This window comes from Lissotriton vulgaris, chromosome 2_2 (genome assembly GCF_964263255.1).
Source record: "Lissotriton vulgaris chromosome 2_2, aLisVul1.2, whole genome shotgun sequence".
Classification (NCBI taxonomy): domain Eukaryota; kingdom Metazoa; phylum Chordata; class Amphibia; order Caudata; family Salamandridae; genus Lissotriton; species Lissotriton vulgaris.
In genome coordinates, this window is record NC_141688.1 from 105,947,174 (window position 1) to 105,965,897 (window position 18,724).

Here is an 18,724-nt window from a genome sequence, read left to right on the forward strand (position 1 = left end):
TGACCCGAGTGGGGAGGGAGCTGTTCTTCTCAACAAGCTGCTATCCTCAAAATACAAGCCCATGCTTTTCTGCTCTGCTTCTCCCTCCAAAAAGTGAACATAAACACCGAGCTGACACCACAATTGAACTGCCTCCCCTCCCCAAGTATAAGTTTAAACAATAGCTCGGTGATGTAACCCCGCCTTTTCCGTCCACCTTTTGATTTGGATCAGTCCTTGACACTTGGGCGGTATCCTCTGGATCCCGAGCGGCGTCGTAGCCTGGCACAGCTGCCTTCAACTTAGAGGGCTCCTGGGGGAAGTCCACGCGTTAAAAAGAGCAACAGAACATATCTTAACAAGGTCAGCATGGGCATGTCACGCGCCTCTGGCAAACACGCTTTTCTAAGGCGCGCACCATCACTGAGGGCAGGTGAGCGCCGCCTTCTCGTCAGGGGTTCCCCAAAAAACAAGTTCTGTCAAGAAACTGAGTGGCGCATGATGTCTAAGGGGAAGGCCATGTCCCTGCTGGGCGAATATTAGAGCTTCCTTGGTAAATAAACAATAATTACTGAACTGTGGAATACAAATACTCTTGGTAGTGCGTCTAGACGCTTTGAAAATGTTTTACAACAGAACAGCTGTTAATGTTAATGAACGTTCTAGGGCCTGGGGTCCTTATCAGAATCTCTCACAGGTCAAGGGCTACTTTCAGCTGTGAGGGCGCATAACCGGTAAATAATGCCTACTGAATGTTCATTAATGTTATTAGAATGAACTTGTGCACATTGGCGTGGAGGGCATAAAAGACTCGCGAGTCATTTATTTAAACAAGCATTGGCCGTGCGGCCATAAAAGTAAAGCCGCGCGGCTGCAAAATTAAATTTAAAAAAAACCCTGCGAGTGGTGACGCGTGTGGTGAGCATGCGCGTCACCGCAAGAGCTACCTTGCCGGCCACCAGCTTGATAATACACGCATGTGCACGTGCTCTTGTTCGCGTGGTAGTAAGCTGGTCGCTGGGAAAGTAGCACTTTTAAAAGCCCTACTAAATGTCTCGGCCAGACCAGCGCATGCGCTGGATCAGCCGAGACCTAAAAATGTGAGGGATCATTCCTGGCGCCCCAGTGGGATGAATTCAACAGCATGGGCAGACAGTTTAAAAAAAAGAGGGCAATAATTAGAATTGACTTAAGTTTTTGACTGAAGGATTTGATGGAATGACACAGGAGAACTAAAATACTAGACTCTAGCAGTCAATATGGGCAATGTTTGTGGGCGGATTCTATGTTAAATGGCTAATTTATACCAGTTAGTTATTGTTATCATTTTCAAATAGATAAGCATAATAATATCTGCTATACTTTATTTTTCTGTGTTGCTTTATCCGAGACCATCTGTATTTACTAAAATTGTATGTATAGTACTTATAGGTGCTTTGAACCAGATCCCTCCATCCCATGGCATCCAGAGAAGCCGTGCACTCTATAAAAATATTTATTCATTGATTGACTTGTTATTTTGTCATCCAGATTTTTCTTCCACCCTCTACTGCAATAAGTGTGTGGGGCAGTAATTCAGCTCACTTCAGCCGTTGATTAACTTCACTGAGAGTGATGGCATTTGACAAGGAGTACATCGAAACACAAAGTAGTTTCCTAAAAGTATCCGGGACTACTAAGGCAATGTGGGCCCTTTGAGACCAAAAATGTTTTTGCTTTTAGCCAATTTTTTATTTAGATCGATGAGGCCCCCGGCATCTTCCCCAGGAATAACATTTTATAAAAGTTTTAGCAAAATAAAACACGCATCGACACAACCGAAGAGGAGGCTGGCTAATGCCACATCTGTTGGTTTTGCTGATGCTGTTTTGGTTAGATTTGCACCTTCATATAATGTGCTGGTCTCGCTGCGAGCTTTATCCAGTTTGTTTTATTTATTTTGAAGCTCTATTAGCTACAGTCAGTCATACTAAACAGACCATGGCTTGTTGAGACAGAAAATGTATTCAAGTAAGTAACTGCATACCTGCAAGCTTGCCAGCGCAGCACCAACTGGCAGAAAGTAGAATCTAAAGAGGTGAAATACAATGAAATAGTAAGCAGAATCCGCTACTAATTCCCAGCACAACCCACATACTTTGTTGGCTATTAACATCCCTGATAGAAGACATAGGATATGGACCCCAGGGAACTCGTGGCTCCTGACTTGTCTTATCGCTCAGAACTAGGATCATTCTAAAGACCGGATGTCCGCTTTTGAAAGAATCCTATGATGTCAAAGAACAGTTATTTTATCAATGCTTTTGTAAATCTGATCATGTCGTTGGGAACTGACCTGCTTCACCAGAATTGGAGAGGCTGTATCTTGCCTCACAGCCAGTACCTTCGAGTTGTATAGTAGAAGTGAAAATGTCTTTGAAGTCTGCCGTTGCCTAGACTAGATTGCATCTATAGCATTATGGTTCATTTGCTTTTGATTTTCTAAATAAAGTTTGAAATTACCTAGAGGTGGGCAAAATATGCCACATTTAGACAGACGTAGCCCCTTTGTAAGTCTAGTAGCCAACTGACATTTGGTTTGTTCAAATTACATGTTCTAAACACACAGTGTTGTTGAAGTGCTCGGCACATTTGCGAATTTTAATGTGATTTTTTCCATTCTGACTTAATTGCTTAATTTACACTTGATCATATTGCTGTGTATTTGACTAGAGCACATTTAATACCTTTCTGCATATGCACATTGAAAGAACTTTTCAGCTGTAGCCTTGACCGTAATCTTATGTGTAACAGATGTATTTTAAATTAATTTTAGCTGTTAGACGTTCTACCTGACACGTCCGTTTTAGTGGCATAGCACATATATATATATATATATACACCTGACACGTCCGTTTTAGTGGCATAGCACACACATATATATATATATATAATCAAGTGTGTCGTTGTCTGTGTGATGAATAAATGTCCTTTGTAGTTCCGATGTTTTCAAATTTCCATAAAGTGACCAGCGGATTTGTTTTTATCATTTTAGGCCATGCTGGAGCTTTTCCATGTGTCTTTAAACTCCTGAACATCGAATTTTTATACCCAGGAAGCGGATATGAAGAGTGAAGTTCCTTCGGATGCATCAGAGAGACAGGAGAGCCTGAAGGGTGCCCTCTTGAACCCTGAACCTATTGGGGCGGTCAAAAGCTTCCCCGAAGAAGTGCAAATGATTGCAAGCAAAGGGGTGAATGAGTTTGCTCATCTGTGCAGTGACTCTCAAAAGCAACAGAAAGACACAAATGGCAGTCGAGAAGAGAAAGAAAAAAACCTCGTGATGAGGAAGAAACGCAAGAGCCAGCAGGCTGGCCCTTCCTATGCCCAAAATTGTGCTGTCAAAGACAACCAGGGAATTTTAGAACTCAGGCAACACCTTCAGACACAAAGTGACGAAGACAACGACTCTTCATTCAGTGACTGTGTGTCTTCGCCATCGTCGAGCTTGCACTTTGGGGACTCTGACACTGTAACGTCTGAGGAGGACAAGGAGGCTGTGAGGCACCCACAGGCAGTATTGAGTAGTACTACTAGAACAAATAGTGCAAGATCACAAAAATGGCCTCGAACAGAGGCAGAGCCTGTCCCTGGATTGTTGATGAAGAGGGCCTGCTTTCAAAGCAACGCTCTCAGGAAACCTTCCCATAGGAAGCGATTTGTGAAAAACAGTTCCTCTCAGCGGACACAAAAGCAAAAAGATAGGATATTGCTGCAGAGGAAAAAGCGGGAGGTGTTAGCGCGCCGCAAGTATGCATTGCTTCCCAGCTCTAGTAGCTCCAGTGACAACGACCTCAGTAGTGACTCGTCCTCCAGCTCGTCAACAGAGGGAGAGGAAGATTTGTTTGTCTCTCCAAGTGAAAATCTCCCTCCTGCTGTGACTGTTCCCTCAGGTAAAGTTACCGATCAAATTATTTAACTTTCTATGTGTTCATGCTACTTAAAAGGTATCCGTCCATGCATGTATTGACACAAAGTGCGCCTGTTTATAACTTTCATATTTTGAAGCATCAAAAGAAAAGTTAATTGTTCTTTTGGTAATGAGGAATAACAGGCCTTTATCAAGATCGCTTTTTGGCCTTTGAGTTTGTAAAGGTATATGGTGCACCGGCCACAGACGGTTATTTAACTATAAAGTTTCCATAAAAGAAGCGAAGCTAGAGTCCAAAAACAATCTGAGTCTGTATGTTTAACATACAACTGAGGCCATATTGGGCTTGTGCTCTGTAAGTATTGTGCTTTCTGTTTAGTAATTAAAAAAAACACCTTACCTATAGTACCCTCGTATTCTTCTTTAAGCTGTCTCTTAACCTGAACATTTAAAATAATGCAAAATGATTGAAATTATTATGTAAATACATTATAAATAATAGACTATGAATGTGAAAATGATCAATCTAATGTAACAAAGGAGAAGACAAGCTTGCAAGTGAAACAAGGGAGTTTGATTGAAGTCTGACAGCATATTTGGTTTTAAATTGCATTTATTTCGTGATACAACACATCAATGACAAGGTCTTAAAACAAGAGGACTCCTACTCTAATTGATAGATCTATGTGCAGAAAATACAATCATAGTAACCCTGACATGAGATGGAAATAATCTTTGGTTGTTTAACTAGCTACAATAATGATCGTTAAAGAGATTCCATTCTAGAACTCCGAAATTTATGGGTAGTGTTGTTATTTGTGTTTTTTTACCCTTTGTGCTAAGCTTTAAGCAGATAATAACATTTTCTATTTGAACCCACCTGTTGTTTTGCCAAATATGAAGTGATTTATGAAAACAGTCTTTGGAAGTTATGTAGCTTGAGTTTTTATTAATACAGAAATGTTTTGTAGTTCTGCACGGTTGTCGACACATTTTAGGATCTTGTTAAATATTTGCTTTTTTGTTGTAATTATTTCCACTGTCCTTTTCAAGTTTAACCTCTCCCCTTTCTAATCCTACTGTTCCATAAGTCTTGTAATGCCAACAGACACAATGCTGATTGTTGCACTTCCAAATGCTTTGCGCCTTAATATAAGCCAGAGAGTGGACATGAACATCAGGTTAGCAGTAGTACATGTGGCAACCTATCATACTGCTGTCTGGACTTGGAAAATCTCTCTTGAATCTATGCCTCCATACTCCTTTAGTTTATCATGCAACCAGTCATCCATGTGTTAAGTGGAACTTACTGAAATCTTATAATGCTCTCTGTCATATATTTCTTAACATTTCGTAGCCTGACAGAGCTACAAACCAAGACTAAGCAATGGCTCCGTAATTCCTGCACCCTGGCTATCTGTACTCTAGTTTTTGTGCAGTCTTCCTTTAACAGTTTTCTAACATTGTACTCTGTAGTTCTGACCATATACTACATGGCCTGTAACTTGTTAAAGTTCAAGAGCATTACTTAGTGTGTTTTGTGACGGTTGGACTTGTGCCATAGTAAATAAGGGCTGCCTCATAAAAATTACCTGTGTGCAGAAAAATACCTCTCGAACAAGGACTCCATTCAAAGTATGTAGTATTCCATAAAATCTAGTTCGGTATACCGGCCCATAGGAGACAGTCCCACCTTGGACCCAACTGGTTGTTATATTCTTAAATTGGACATCTTTAATGGTGGATCCGTACAAATCAACAAGTCCATAGGTGACCTATAAGCTTCAGTGCATGTTACTTTGGGCGTACCAGTCATTTACTGCAGTCACTAGCTTCACTAATCCCTACTGGAAACTGGACTTTAGAGTTTGGTCGTAATAGAAATGTAAAAGCTGTTTTCTCTGTGCTAGAGTAGGAACTAGAAAGATGGTTGAAACAGTTTTGGAAATACAGGAACTACCACCAAGCAACAAAGTAGGACCCCACACTTGAGATCTGAAGGCAAGATGCCTCATGGTCCCCATTGGAGCTCAAGAAGAGAACAGTGATTGATTGGGGACTTCGCAGGCTCACTAGGTCTTGTGATGACTGTCAAAAATGCTGCTCTACAGCTTAGATGATGCTCTTGCTTCTTCTGAGCAGTGGTACTACATAGATCTCAAGACTCCTGTGTGACCTCAGTCCATTGAGACGTCCTCAATGCAGATCATCCGGTTATCTGGGCCATCCTCTGGTCTTCCAGGGGCAAAGTGTCCTTCTTCTGACAGATTGAGTCTAGCTCCTCTTGGAGGTAGCCTTTCTTCTCTCCATTGGTCAAAGCAGTACAGGCTTCATTCTGTGTTCCATAGCTTTGTGCTAGGCAGGAGAGAGAGCATCAACTTTGCAGATGTTCCCATCCTGGTCAGAGGTCTTCTTTCTACACTGGTGTTCAAACAGCCTTATAGTGGCTGAGGGAGTACATGGGACCAGTAACTTCACCCATTTTGCAGATTTGGCAGGAAAGTTAGCTAAAGCTAACCAGAGGGCTAGGCTTATTTATCTCCTGTCTTGGAAAAGGACATTTTCTTGTTGCTGCCATTTGTTTTGTGGACTTTTAAGCTAGTTTGGACTGGTCCAAGATTTTGTATATTGTATTCAGACAGCATTGTATCCATGCCCGTTGTCTGGGGGAACCATCAACAACACAGGGAATAGGAGATAGTCAGGTTGCACTGTCAGGATAGACCTATTCTAAACAAGTACGCAAGTGAGCTATAGACCAAATCCCATCCCTTCCCCACAAACATTTACAAAAGATTCAAATGAGGGGACCTGGAGAGGAGTAGGTGCAGTGTGGATTGTCTAACAAGGACATTGAAAGCCTTCTAATGAAGCCACGATTGTAATGCAGCATACACCCAGCCCAAATGGACTTTACATATGCTAAAAATAAGGGATCCCACCCAGTTTAGGAAACTGGGAAGATATTTTGCTGGAGATGCTATTTGTTGTCTCATAACAGGATTACGGGTACAGAAACTTGTGTGCATTAAGTGCCAAATGACTGCCACCAAATCCAATGGTTGAGGAAACCAATAAATGGTGGGTGGAATCATTGAATTTATCTCAGCCACTTTCCTTTACTCTGGCCACATTTCAGTCCATTTCATTGCCCACTTTGCCACTCTAGACAGCCCAGCCATATAGAAATCTGCAAAGATCTTGCTCCAGTAGGAGCAGTCAACCCCAAACTTCTAGATCCGGTTCCCCCAAGATGGTAATACAAGCAACCCCAGTTTGGGTGTGGTCTATTTAGGCCTCACCCATGAAGCATAGATTAATTCCTTTGGCTAAATTGTATTAAGCTCTAGTCACTACACAACGGGGGAGAATTTGTCTGGTGCCACCCTCATTGAAAAAGTGTCTGTACTTTTGGGGTTCCTCTAGTTATCAGAGGACCAACGATGGCACATGGAAGAGTGAAAAGCTGAGTGTATCGAAATGTGTATGCATTCTGGTTTCTCTATAACAAAAAACATGTGGTTATTCAGAACAAAAACAAAGGCAGTATAGCTTAGCTTTGCCAAGCAGTGCACATGACTTTCACCTGAACAGCAGGCACTTAACCCTCCTTTACTCATCCCAATCCTTTAACAACATTTCATTCACGCTTTCTCACCACTTCTAGCTACTACCCATTTGAAAATGAGTTCTTAACAAGTCATTGCTGGACCCAGATAATTAGAAAAATATTTGACCATTTTCAAAATTTTCTCTATTGTTAAACCTTTGGAGAAAAAGGGTACTAAGCTTTTCCTCATGCATAACGATGCAGATCAATGGTTAATTGTCTAGTTACTTTAGGATTTGGATGATTTCTGCCCGAGAGCAAAACTTTTTTTGTAATTTCTTGACCTGTCCCTTGCATTTGACACCATTTATCATTATTACCTGTGGTGTCCCTTGGTGTCTTTTTAGAAATAAGGGGTGATAAATGCTTCAATAGGTAGATATATATCTCACACAACCCATATGCATATGCAGCGTAATTGCATATTACCTTTCTGCATAATTTAACTTCCCGTTGCCACATAATGTTGTCAACTCTGTTGCTTTATTTGTTTTTCGATTGGATGTGTACTGCACATGTATACATTTCTTTTGTTCCATGCACGAAATAGCAAACCTAATACAGATGCAAAATGTACATATATAATTAGGTAACAATAACATTAAAGTGCAAAGCAATGCATTTTTTCAATGCTTTTGTGTTTAGGTAGACGTTTCCTTCCATTCAGGATTATTTTTTCCTCTGTGATTTTTTTTGTTTTTTTGTTGTGTCCTCACATATTGAAAGATTTGAGAGGCCTGCATTACATTACGTAGCTCTTTTCCCGTGATTTTTTAAATAGTTTTTGTATGTCTACTGTAACGTTTATGCTTAAGGTCTAACTTCTTTACTGTAACATTCACTAAAAGCTCAACTTATTTGTAACATTGTCTTTTTTCGTTAAATTCCTAAATAAAACCCTCCAGATTAAGGAATAACTGAGAATGTTGACATCTGTGCACCAGTGATCTCCAAATTTTGTGCCGTATAATGAGATTACAATAATCTAAGCGACAATATGCACACCCTTAATGACACACCTGGTATTTTGATATCCTTACCATTAATTTTGGTGCGGCCCAGGCAGCATTCTACAGGTTCCTTAAAAGTCAGTTATATATATTATCAGAGACATATATAACACTTTCATTATAACTTTCCAACATAATGCACATCAGCCACAATCTCTACAACAAAGCCAAAACTTCAGGATAAACACATAAGGTCCCAGAAGCGAGACCTATTGGCTATGCCAATGCTTGTTTATTAAGACATGGTTATTACATTATTTGATTCTAACTATTTTGGTGATTATTTGCAAGTACAACACTAAACGAGAAGACAAAAAATGCATAGATCTGCTAGTATTAATCTCACAATTACAGTACATTAGCTTTCTTTCCCCAGTGCCGTGCAATTTTAATGGGTCTGCTCTTTCAGTTTCAGCCTATAAATGAAATGTGTTCATTCTGTACTGCTAACAAAACTTTCTTCATGACCATCTGTTTATTCCATGGAGTCCTCGTGCATATCTCAGTTTTCTACATTCCCTCAAATTAACTCTGAGACATATCTTTGCTGCACAGGTATTGTATTTGTGCTTTTTTATACCACTAACATCACCTTCCCCCGCACACTATGCATGTAGAAAGACACTTCCCCAGAAATTGTGTAAGAACGTTCTTCATGACTGTGTGCCCCTGATGCATTCTTAGCAGCTTCTTCTTGTGTAGCACATACAGAGTATGAATACATACATTAAATTGAATTAATTTCAATAGAACATTCAGGAAAATCCTTTTAACGAGTATACTACCCCATTTCTTACCTGTCAACACCATTGACGAAACATCCCTTTATGTAACAAGACTTACAATATCTCATTAATTTACCAGTTGTTCGCTATTTTATCTCGGAAGAGCAGATTTCTGGATTAATTCACTCTTTGCAATTTACAATCAGCCTCTCACTTCACTTTCGTCGGATTTATGCATAAATCAGCATGCAGGTGTTTGTTTGAATAGAAGTCAATTCTTTCTTCTCTTTTAAACACTGTAGATTCGCTGTCATCAAATATTCGTTGAAAGCATCCTGCTTGTAATGCAATGTTTGCTTCATGTCTTCTAGATCCAGATTATAGTGGATACCTAAATACTTACGCTACTTTTCTTTGAACGTCCAAACATTTTTAGGTCTGGCTCGAGACAGCTTGAGTATAAGGCTTCCTAATGTACTCCTAAATACATACTGACATCTATAAAGAAGGGCTTTATCTGAGTCCTCTTCTATTTTTCTATTAATCTGTCATTCACATTTTGTTTCATGCACAGCAGCATGGGTCACCCAGTGCAGTCATTGGTTCTCTGGCACTCTAAGGGGTGTATTTTGTCAGATCACATATACCAATCCGCCTATAGAGAAGTACACTTCAGCGTCAACGTTGGTAAACCAGTGCTCTTCTCCCCCAGTGCTTTTTTTAAATTTCCCTTCTTCATCCCTTTTTTCTTCGGTCATCCATGTGTGTTTAAATGATGTATTTGGGTTATAATAACTCGAGGCTAATTCTTAATTTTCTTTGAGGAAATAGGTGTCCTATTTTCCTCTGTGTATTAAAACTAAAAGCTATTTTTCAAACTGTTGCAAGTAAAACCGAATGTTAAGAAGCCAACGTGGTGTTCTGTTAAATTTACATTGGAGGATTTTTTTAAATTTAAATGTTTTTATTGTAAGCTTAAAAACAGCAGGTTTTCTTCGCCCTTTTTAGGTCTCGTCTACGACGAACAAGCTGAAAGCGCGTTCTCGCAAGCGAGAACTATAGTCGGCGTCTCTGCACAAAAAGGACTGCGGAGACCAGACCTGGCCGCGCGCAGCGTTTCCCCATAGGATAACGTTGTGCGCGCGGCCAGGTCTGGTCTCCACAGCATTGCAGGGCTGACTGGATCGCGTAGCACGCCTCTCTGGAATGCAGGGGGAGTCTGCAGAGAGGCGCGCGGCGCTGATAAAAGCTTCCCTGAGCCCCCCCTCCTTCCTGTTGCGTTACCCGCACGCCAACATCTGTTTTCAATTATTGTGCCCAGATACGGGCGTGATCATTGAAAACAGATCGCAGCACTTCTGGGCTTGTTTATTTTTTTACTTTAACAAGTGCGCGTGTATGAAGGGTTAGTGTTACATCACAAGTAGTATGCACATGCCAGTGTTTAGAAAGGCAAAGGGTTGCACACATATCCGTAGATGATAAAAGTTAGAATCATGAGTGGCAAATGCAAAATAACGTAGGATCGAGTAGATCAGTAATTTCTGAATTAAACATTCAGTGTAATATGAGCAAAATAATACTCCAACAAAAAGACTAAATAAAGAAACAACAGACAAGATATGCTGCGCGTATTGCTGATGCATAGAAAAACTGAAGCAATTGCTAGGGCAACTTGAGATAGGCCTATGAGCATTCCCTGCTTCATAATACAAACTGGTGATGACCTGTGAGATGTACATATTGTAGCAATGGCTATTGATCAAAGGCCCAATGTCTACAACTAAAAACTTTGAAAAGAATCCCATTCTTAATAGGTAGCCAGTGCAAGTAATGACTGCCCTTCACTTTACAGAGCCCGGAGCATGTCGTGTCTGGGATTACGCAATCTGTCCCCAAGAGCTGGGCCATCAGTCCGCGGCATGTTTAGTCTTGTCCTGCTCCCTCAGTGCTTCCCATGCCTGGCATTGCTCATAGACACCCAGAATGATGGATAGCAGCGCCTTCCCCTCCTCTGAAATGTGCGTCTAATTGTTCAAAGGTCGCGCGACCGAGCATCTGCCTGAAAGACTTCTTTCACACACCCTACAGCCATTAGACACTGACAGACAGCTCATTGAAGCGCATGTCAAAGGGTGTTACCCACTGTAGGGCTCGGGTGTGAGGCCATCGTCGGATGCAGAGACTGGTACTTATGATGAAGAGTGCCAGCCAGGTGAGTGTGCGCACATTGCTGCTGTTCAGAGCGAGTGTGGCTCTCCACACACATTCTGACAGCAGAGCGTATGTGCACAAAATGCCTTGATGTGGGGATGAGTTGGTGACTCGTGTTTGTGACGTGACACAATAGTGCCTTGGAAAGGCTTTCTCCACACGCTGCTTTGCGGACTCTCACATTTGTGCCTCGGGTGTGGTCCGCGTGTGAAGAACAGTGCCTTGGAGAAAGACTCTGTTCATGCACTACCGCGTGCGTTTGGGCTGTGCAGACAACACTGCCGAATACACGGTCTTGCTTACACATGCGTATTTCGTATGTGTACACATGTTCCCTGAAATATGTTACAGATGAAAACATTTCTTTTTGGTAGGTGCGCAGAGACTGCTATTCCGGATGACTGTGTGGGTAGAGTCAAGGCTGCTCTCCTTAGGTCTGTGTGTGTGTAGGAGACTGCTGAGAAAGGGAACCCCCTCTGAAATATAGTTTGGTCTGGGAGAAAAGTGGGAAAAACACAATGACCAAACAAGTAGAAAAACCTCCCACTTGACATCTATTGCTTTATACAAGGGCAATATCTGCTCCAATTTGGCTATTAGAAAGAAATATATTATAAGACATGTTATATTTCTTTATCATCCTTCTTTTATTTCAAGTTATTGTTATTGTCTCATGATAGTTATACTTATTTCTTTTATTTCATTAATACATAAAAACACAGTTTTCTAAAAACGATCTTCTATGACGACATATATTTGTTTTGTATATGTTATTTTTTCACATAGGAATCTCAGCCTTTGTGCCTAACCCAAATGTCGGATATAGACTGTCGAAGGCAATGCTTTTCTTGGATTTAGTACTTCAATTGAAGCCACCTTCTGATGCACTGTCCTTCAGATTTGTTCGTGTCGCCCCCATTCTTGGCCATGGAGTATTCCATTATGGAGCAATTCGTATTGGCAATAAACAAAGCACACTCGGAGACTTCCCTTTCTGAGGTTCCAGGGAAGAAATACAAAATACTCAAAGGAAAACACTAATAAGATATCCCTCATTAAAGATTTCAATAGATTGATTAGGCAAATGCAAAGACCATGCTACTTAGCTTTCCCGTCTCTTTGTCTGGGAAGCCAAAGATTGTGAAAATAAGGGAAATAAATTAGCCCAAAACGTGCACCCATCCGTGAGAAACATTCTTGGTGCAGCACAGATCAGCTCCCAAATTATGGATTTCTTGATTAAATTACTTTTATTTATTTCTCAGATTGTCAGCCACATTTTGCCCTTTTGAACGGTAGAGTAGCTGCTCTTCAGCAATTACAGCTCTAAAAAATTACTGACATGGACACCAATAGCTGAGTCTGTAAGTCTAGGCATGCTTGCTTGTGCCCTCTGTTCTTCGACAACACTATCTTAGACAATGTGCTATTTATGTCAATTGATTGTAAATCTGTTTTCTCCACTCATTGATGATGTGGAACCTGTAAGACTTGTTTTTCTTCCACTCTAATGAGGATTTCTGAATACCCTCGCAAACTATTAGAGGCATTTAAGTCTAGACACATCAAAATGGAAAGAATGTACCTTCAAGAAATGGTGTTTATATAATTCCATCTAAACTTTCTACCTACTACACTGAGACGTCGCTCACACCTCAGGCTTGGTGAATGAGGTGGGAGAGTCGCTTGCAAAACAAGAACCATCCCTCCCCAAAAAAAGCTGGCTGTTTTTCTTATTCCACATGTTATAACAAATAATGTTCCTGTCTGTTTCTCTAATTGTACTCTGTCTACAAAATATCAGAAATAACAGTAAATAAGTAAAATCCTTACTTATTTCACACTCTCCCCTGAGGTGGAAGCCGGGGGATCTTCACTCTTTCCTCTATACATTCTCCCAGGCATTGTTGACGAAAAACTGCGTCTTTTAGAAACCTGTAAATATTTTAAATAGATCGTTTTTACTTGTCCCCTACCTCGGCGCGAGATCAGCGTCGCCCCAAGGCAAAAGCCAGGCTCTTCTTGTTTATAGCGCTCCCGTTACCGAGGCGCTTACACGTCACCTGACCCACCTCACCCGCCATCTTGAGGGAGGTAAGGATTGCGGTTTAGTGGTTGGACCCCTTCCGCCCTCCTAGATTACTTAAGGGGGTGGAGCTGCCGATCGTGCAAAATCCTTACTTATTTCACACTCTCCCCTGAGGCGGAAGTCGGGGGATCTTCACTCTTTCCTCTATACATTCTCCCAGGCATTGTTGACTAAAAACTGCGTCTTTATGAAACCTGTAAATATTTTAAATAGATTGTTTTTACTTGTCCCCTACCTCGGCGCGAGATCAGCGTCGCCCCGAGGCAAAAGCCAGGCTCTTCTTGTTTACAGCGCTCCCGTTACCCAGGCGCTTACACGTCACCTGACCCACCTCACCCGCCATCTTGAGGGAGGTAAGGGTTGCGGTGTAGTGGTTGGACCCCTCCCACCCTCCTTCTCCCTATGTACAAAAATACCAGACCACCTCGCCCGCGCAGCGGACGGGCGCAGTGGGCGCACCGGCGGCGCGCCGAAGGCTCGCCAAAGGCAAGCCCGTCTGCGCCGGGACCGGGCCTAGGGTCACAACCCCTGTCCGGCCGCTACCTAACAGCACCCTGGTCTACTCCCAAACCTCCCTATTGAAACTCCGCTCATTACCAGAAACGAGTTGCATAACGATAGATCCTACCTTGCCACTATCTGAACTCGCTACTAAATGTACGCACTGTGATTGTACAATACCCATAAAAGCTCCCCCTGCCAACACTAATCAACTAACGACCACAAAAGAGGACACCTTCCTAGTTGCTCTGATCAACGCTCGCTCACTTTGCAAGCATAGACAGGAGATAGCAGACATGATTACAGACTTTAAATTAGACATTCTCTTTGTCACCGAGACATGGACTGACGACTCATCTGAGCCAGATCTGGCAATTGCAGTACCTAATGGCTACAAAGCCTATCGCCAGGATAGAGTTAGGAAAAAAGGAGGTGGACTGGCAATTATAGCCAGAGAACGGTTCACAGTTAGAACGACCCCTATCCCATCCACTTTTTGTGAATCCATGCAGTTTGGAATCAAGTTATCCGCCCTCGTTAATTTCAAAGGGATATTGCTATATCGCCCACCAGGAACGAAGACAGGCTTCCTTGCCAACATTAATAATATATTGGAATCAGTAGCCACTGAAAGTTCGTTCACCATTTTAGGCGACTTGAACTTTCATCTAGAACAAGGCAATCAAACGGACACGTCCACGCTCATCTCGGACATGGAAATACTCGGCCTAAAACAACTAGTCACCTCCCCCACTCACTCGGCTGGCCACACTTTGGACGCCATATTTTCCAATGTCGAAGCTCTACAAATAACGGATATCCTGCCCATGCCATGGACAGACCATTATGTCATATTTAGCAAGCTCACCATTAAGACCCCCCCAATAAAACATCAACGTCAACGACCCAAAAAACCTTCAAAGATTGGAAAAACATTAATCAGGCAGACTTGAAAACTAAATTGGACCACACCTGTCCAAAGGTGTCCACCGACCCCATTGTGGCAGTACAACAATTCCAGACCTGGTTGGGCCAGGCAACTAACCAATTAGTTCCCACCAAGTCACTATCAAGAAATAGAGCTAAACCCACCGCCCCATGGTACACTGAGGATCGAAGGCTACAAAAACAAATCAACAGGAATAAGGAAAGGCTTTGGAGGAAAACCTACGACATAGCAAGTAAGACCTGCTACAAAGAATCACTGGCGCTTTATAAAACCATGATCATAAAAGCAAAAAAATCTTTCTACTCAGATCAAATCTATAAAGCCAAAAATTCAAGCAAACAACTATACCAGATCACCAAAATATTGTCAGGCAGTGCCCCAGACCTCAATCCTCCTCCATCACAAGCACTGTGTGATGCCTTGGCTACATACTTCTTTACCAAGGTTGATGACATTTATCAAGCCTTTACTACCAAATCATCATTGGCGAAAGCTGCCCCCCCCCCCCCCCATGGCTCTCCCGGTAAATAACTTTCCCAGCTTTCAAGCACTCACAAGTGACGTCATAGGGAATATCGTATCAACAATCAAAACAGGATCAGCATTGGACCCTTGTCCTTTTTCAGTCCTTCCACCTGTCATGGAGTCCATTATCCCAGTAATCACACAAGTTTGCAACTCCATCCTTGTGTCAGGGATATATCCGGACTCGCTAAAAAACACCTTACTAAAACCCTTATTAAAAAAACCTTCTCTTGACAAAAATGAACTGAAAAACTACAGGCCCATTGCGAGTCTCCCGTTCGTCGCCAAAGTGGTCGAAAAGGCCATGAACTCGCAACTATCTGAATATATTGAAAAACATCACCTCCTAGATGACACTCAATTCGGCTTCCGGAAGTATCATGGGACCAAAACAGCCTTGATCAAGGCCGCTGACGATGTCAGGGCAATTAGGGACCAAGGTGGGACAGCAATCTTGGTACTCTTGGACCTATCGGCAGCTTTCGACACGGTCGACCATACCATTTTGGTCAACCGTGTCGAAGGGCTCGGTATCTGTCATTCTGCCAGAGACCTGCTTGCGTCTTTTCTGGCTAGAAGAACGCAGGCTATAACCCTTGGACCTTTTCAATCGGCCCAACTCTCATCGCCATGTGGAGTTCCTCAAAGCTCATCCCTTAGTCCGACACTATTTAACATCTATGTGTCGGACCTTGCTAATGTTATCAAAGCACATGGGATGAGCCTAACCTCCTATGCCGACGATACACAGTTGGTACTGGCCATAAAAGGCGATGGAGATCAAGTAGCAAATAAATTTAAAAACGGCATGCTCGATATAGTAGAATGGATGGCCACTAACTGTTTAAAACTGAACTCAGAAAAAACTGAGGTAGTTATCTTTGGACCCCTTCTCCCAGTCTGGCCATCATGTTGGTGGCCAGAATCCTTTGGCACCCCCCCGAGCCCGACAGCCAAAGTCAGGAATCTAGGAGTCATTTTTGATGAGGGACTTAACTTCATGGACCATGCAAATAAAACAGCAACCACAGCTTACTACAAATTGAAAATGATTAGAAAAATTTGTCCTTTTCTCCCGGAGACAGCTATTAAAACATTGGTCAGCTCCTTAGTTCTGTCAACCCTAGACTATTGCAATGGCCTATTTCTTAATGCCCAGTCCAGAGTCAGAAGGAAACTGCAATCAATACAGAACGCTGCAGCACGCCTGCTCTCTGGTAAGACCAAATATGAACCCATATCAAAAATCATAAAAGAATACCATTGGCTCACGATACGGAACAGAATACATTTCAAATCGTTATGTATAGTTTACAAGGCACTTAATAATCAAGGACCCCATTTTCTTAAAGATCAACTTCAGCCGTACAAACCGAGCAGACCGCTTCGTTCAGCCACCCTCAACCAACTGGTCACTCCACGTTCCAAAACAGTGTCTTGGGGTGACCGCCGCTTTTTAGTGGCAGCACCCAAATTGTGGAATACTCTTCCCCAAAACATCAGGCTAAGTCCTTCCCTTCTTCAGTTCCGTAAACTCTTAAAGACGTGGCTGTTTAACCAATAGTTTTCTATCTTTCCTTTCTAGCCCCCTGCTTTATAAGTAAGAGTATTTCCCAGCGCCGAGACGCCTGCGGGTATTTGTCGCGCTCTAGAAATGTCATAAATAAATAAATAAATAAATAAATACATTTGCAAGGCTTTTTACAAATGTTTACTCGAGATATTGCCAGGGTTCCGTAAAGGTTTGAGGTTTTTCATTAGAAATTTCATCTTCCCAAAGACATTAGGGCTTCAGAAACACTATTAGATCTTTTTACTGATGGAACCCTTCCACATAAACTCTTGCCAAAATTCTAGCGGCAATGCAGCTCGAAAATGTTATGATATTGCTCGATTTGTAGGATGCTTATTTTCACATCGCTGGCACCTAAGATGTTCAAAACCGTGCAAGAATCTCTTTGATTAAATTCTTCACAGAGTATGAACAACAATCCTTTCTGAAGTAGCCTCTCCTTCAGCTGCAGAAATTATCAGAAGACTTAGATTTAACCTCCATCTTCAGTAGTCACATCTGTAAGTCTTGGTCCGGTATGTAGCAATCTCTGATATTAAGATCTCTTCATCAGTCAGACAAATTACTTGCAGGTCCTTGCCAGAGGACGCATTTGATAAGTCCCCTGATTGGCTCCTCCTTAGTGTTCGCTTTTCCTTCACCTGACCGGATACTCACTTTAAAATTGAAAGCTTTGCACTTGACCAGATCTAAAATACCAGCTAAAGAGGATTGCCCTTGCCAAACATGTTGTAGCCTCTCTCAAGTGAGTGTCTCAGAAAATCAGCATTTGAAATGTATTCCATGTCTGTTTGCTGCTACTTATATAACTGCAATGAACAGTTTGGCTTAGTATAGCTCCAGGACAAATTTTCTTGACCTTTATACCCTCACTGTACATTTATCTCAAGACTGTGCTTCACTTACTTCATCATCCCATTAATTGGCCTTCTTTCTGGTCGTCAAGTCATTCTGTTTGTTAGTCTGGAGGAAAGTTGTTACTAACCAACAATACAACTGCTATCTTCTATCTGTTAAAGGTAGGAGGAGCGTAAGTATGGTCCCTCCAGAATAACATGCTTAATACTGTATTCAACCTTGCAGAATAAGGCAATGAATGGCGCAGATTATAGGCAATCTAACTACATGTAATTGACATAATTTTCCAATAAACTCCTGATATTTTCATGGGAGAAATGTTTCTATTTGGTGTCTCAAATTAACGTATTGCCTTGGAATTAAATCTCTAGCGAAAATGTCCCTGTTGGACTGTCTTTGAAAGTTCCTTTAGGACTCTCCAGTCCGGTTATGATGTTTAAACACTGATCTCGATCATTCGCTCAAAAGCATTCTAGAATATAGGCTTCATAGTGACCCAGATATGGACTGGTTCATTAAAAATTTACTGAACACTATGATGACCGTCTTTCAATTGGAGTATTGTCCTGAGAAGAAAAGAAGGTAAGTTTCAGTCTAATAAGTTTAATATATAGTGACCTGGTAGGCCACAGCATATAAACAATTGTAGAATAGATCATTACTTGTACTAACACTAGATGTTTTCTGTCGCTCAAGCATGTCATGGGGAATCAATTTTAAATGTTTGTTGATTGGCATCTTGTTTGTGGCAGTGAATGAGCAAACAGGATAAGCAGTCCGA

At 41.8% G+C, this 18,724-nt stretch overlaps 1 protein-coding gene across 3 annotated transcripts in view; it reads left to right on the top strand.

Moving 5' to 3' along the window:
- The window catches only part of RNF111 (ring finger protein 111), a 370,041-nt gene that overhangs the window by 38,922 nt on the left and 312,395 nt on the right, over positions 1 to 18,724 (top strand). For all 3 annotated transcript variants that reach the window (XM_086959381.1, XM_086959382.1, XM_086959383.1), the window contains exon 2: positions 3,014 to 3,911. In XM_086959381.1, coding sequence (XP_086815507.1) covers positions 3,083 to 3,911 — 829 coding nt within the window. In that variant the 5' untranslated portion in view covers positions 3,014 to 3,082. The remainder of the gene's footprint in view (positions 1 to 3,013; positions 3,912 to 18,724) is intronic.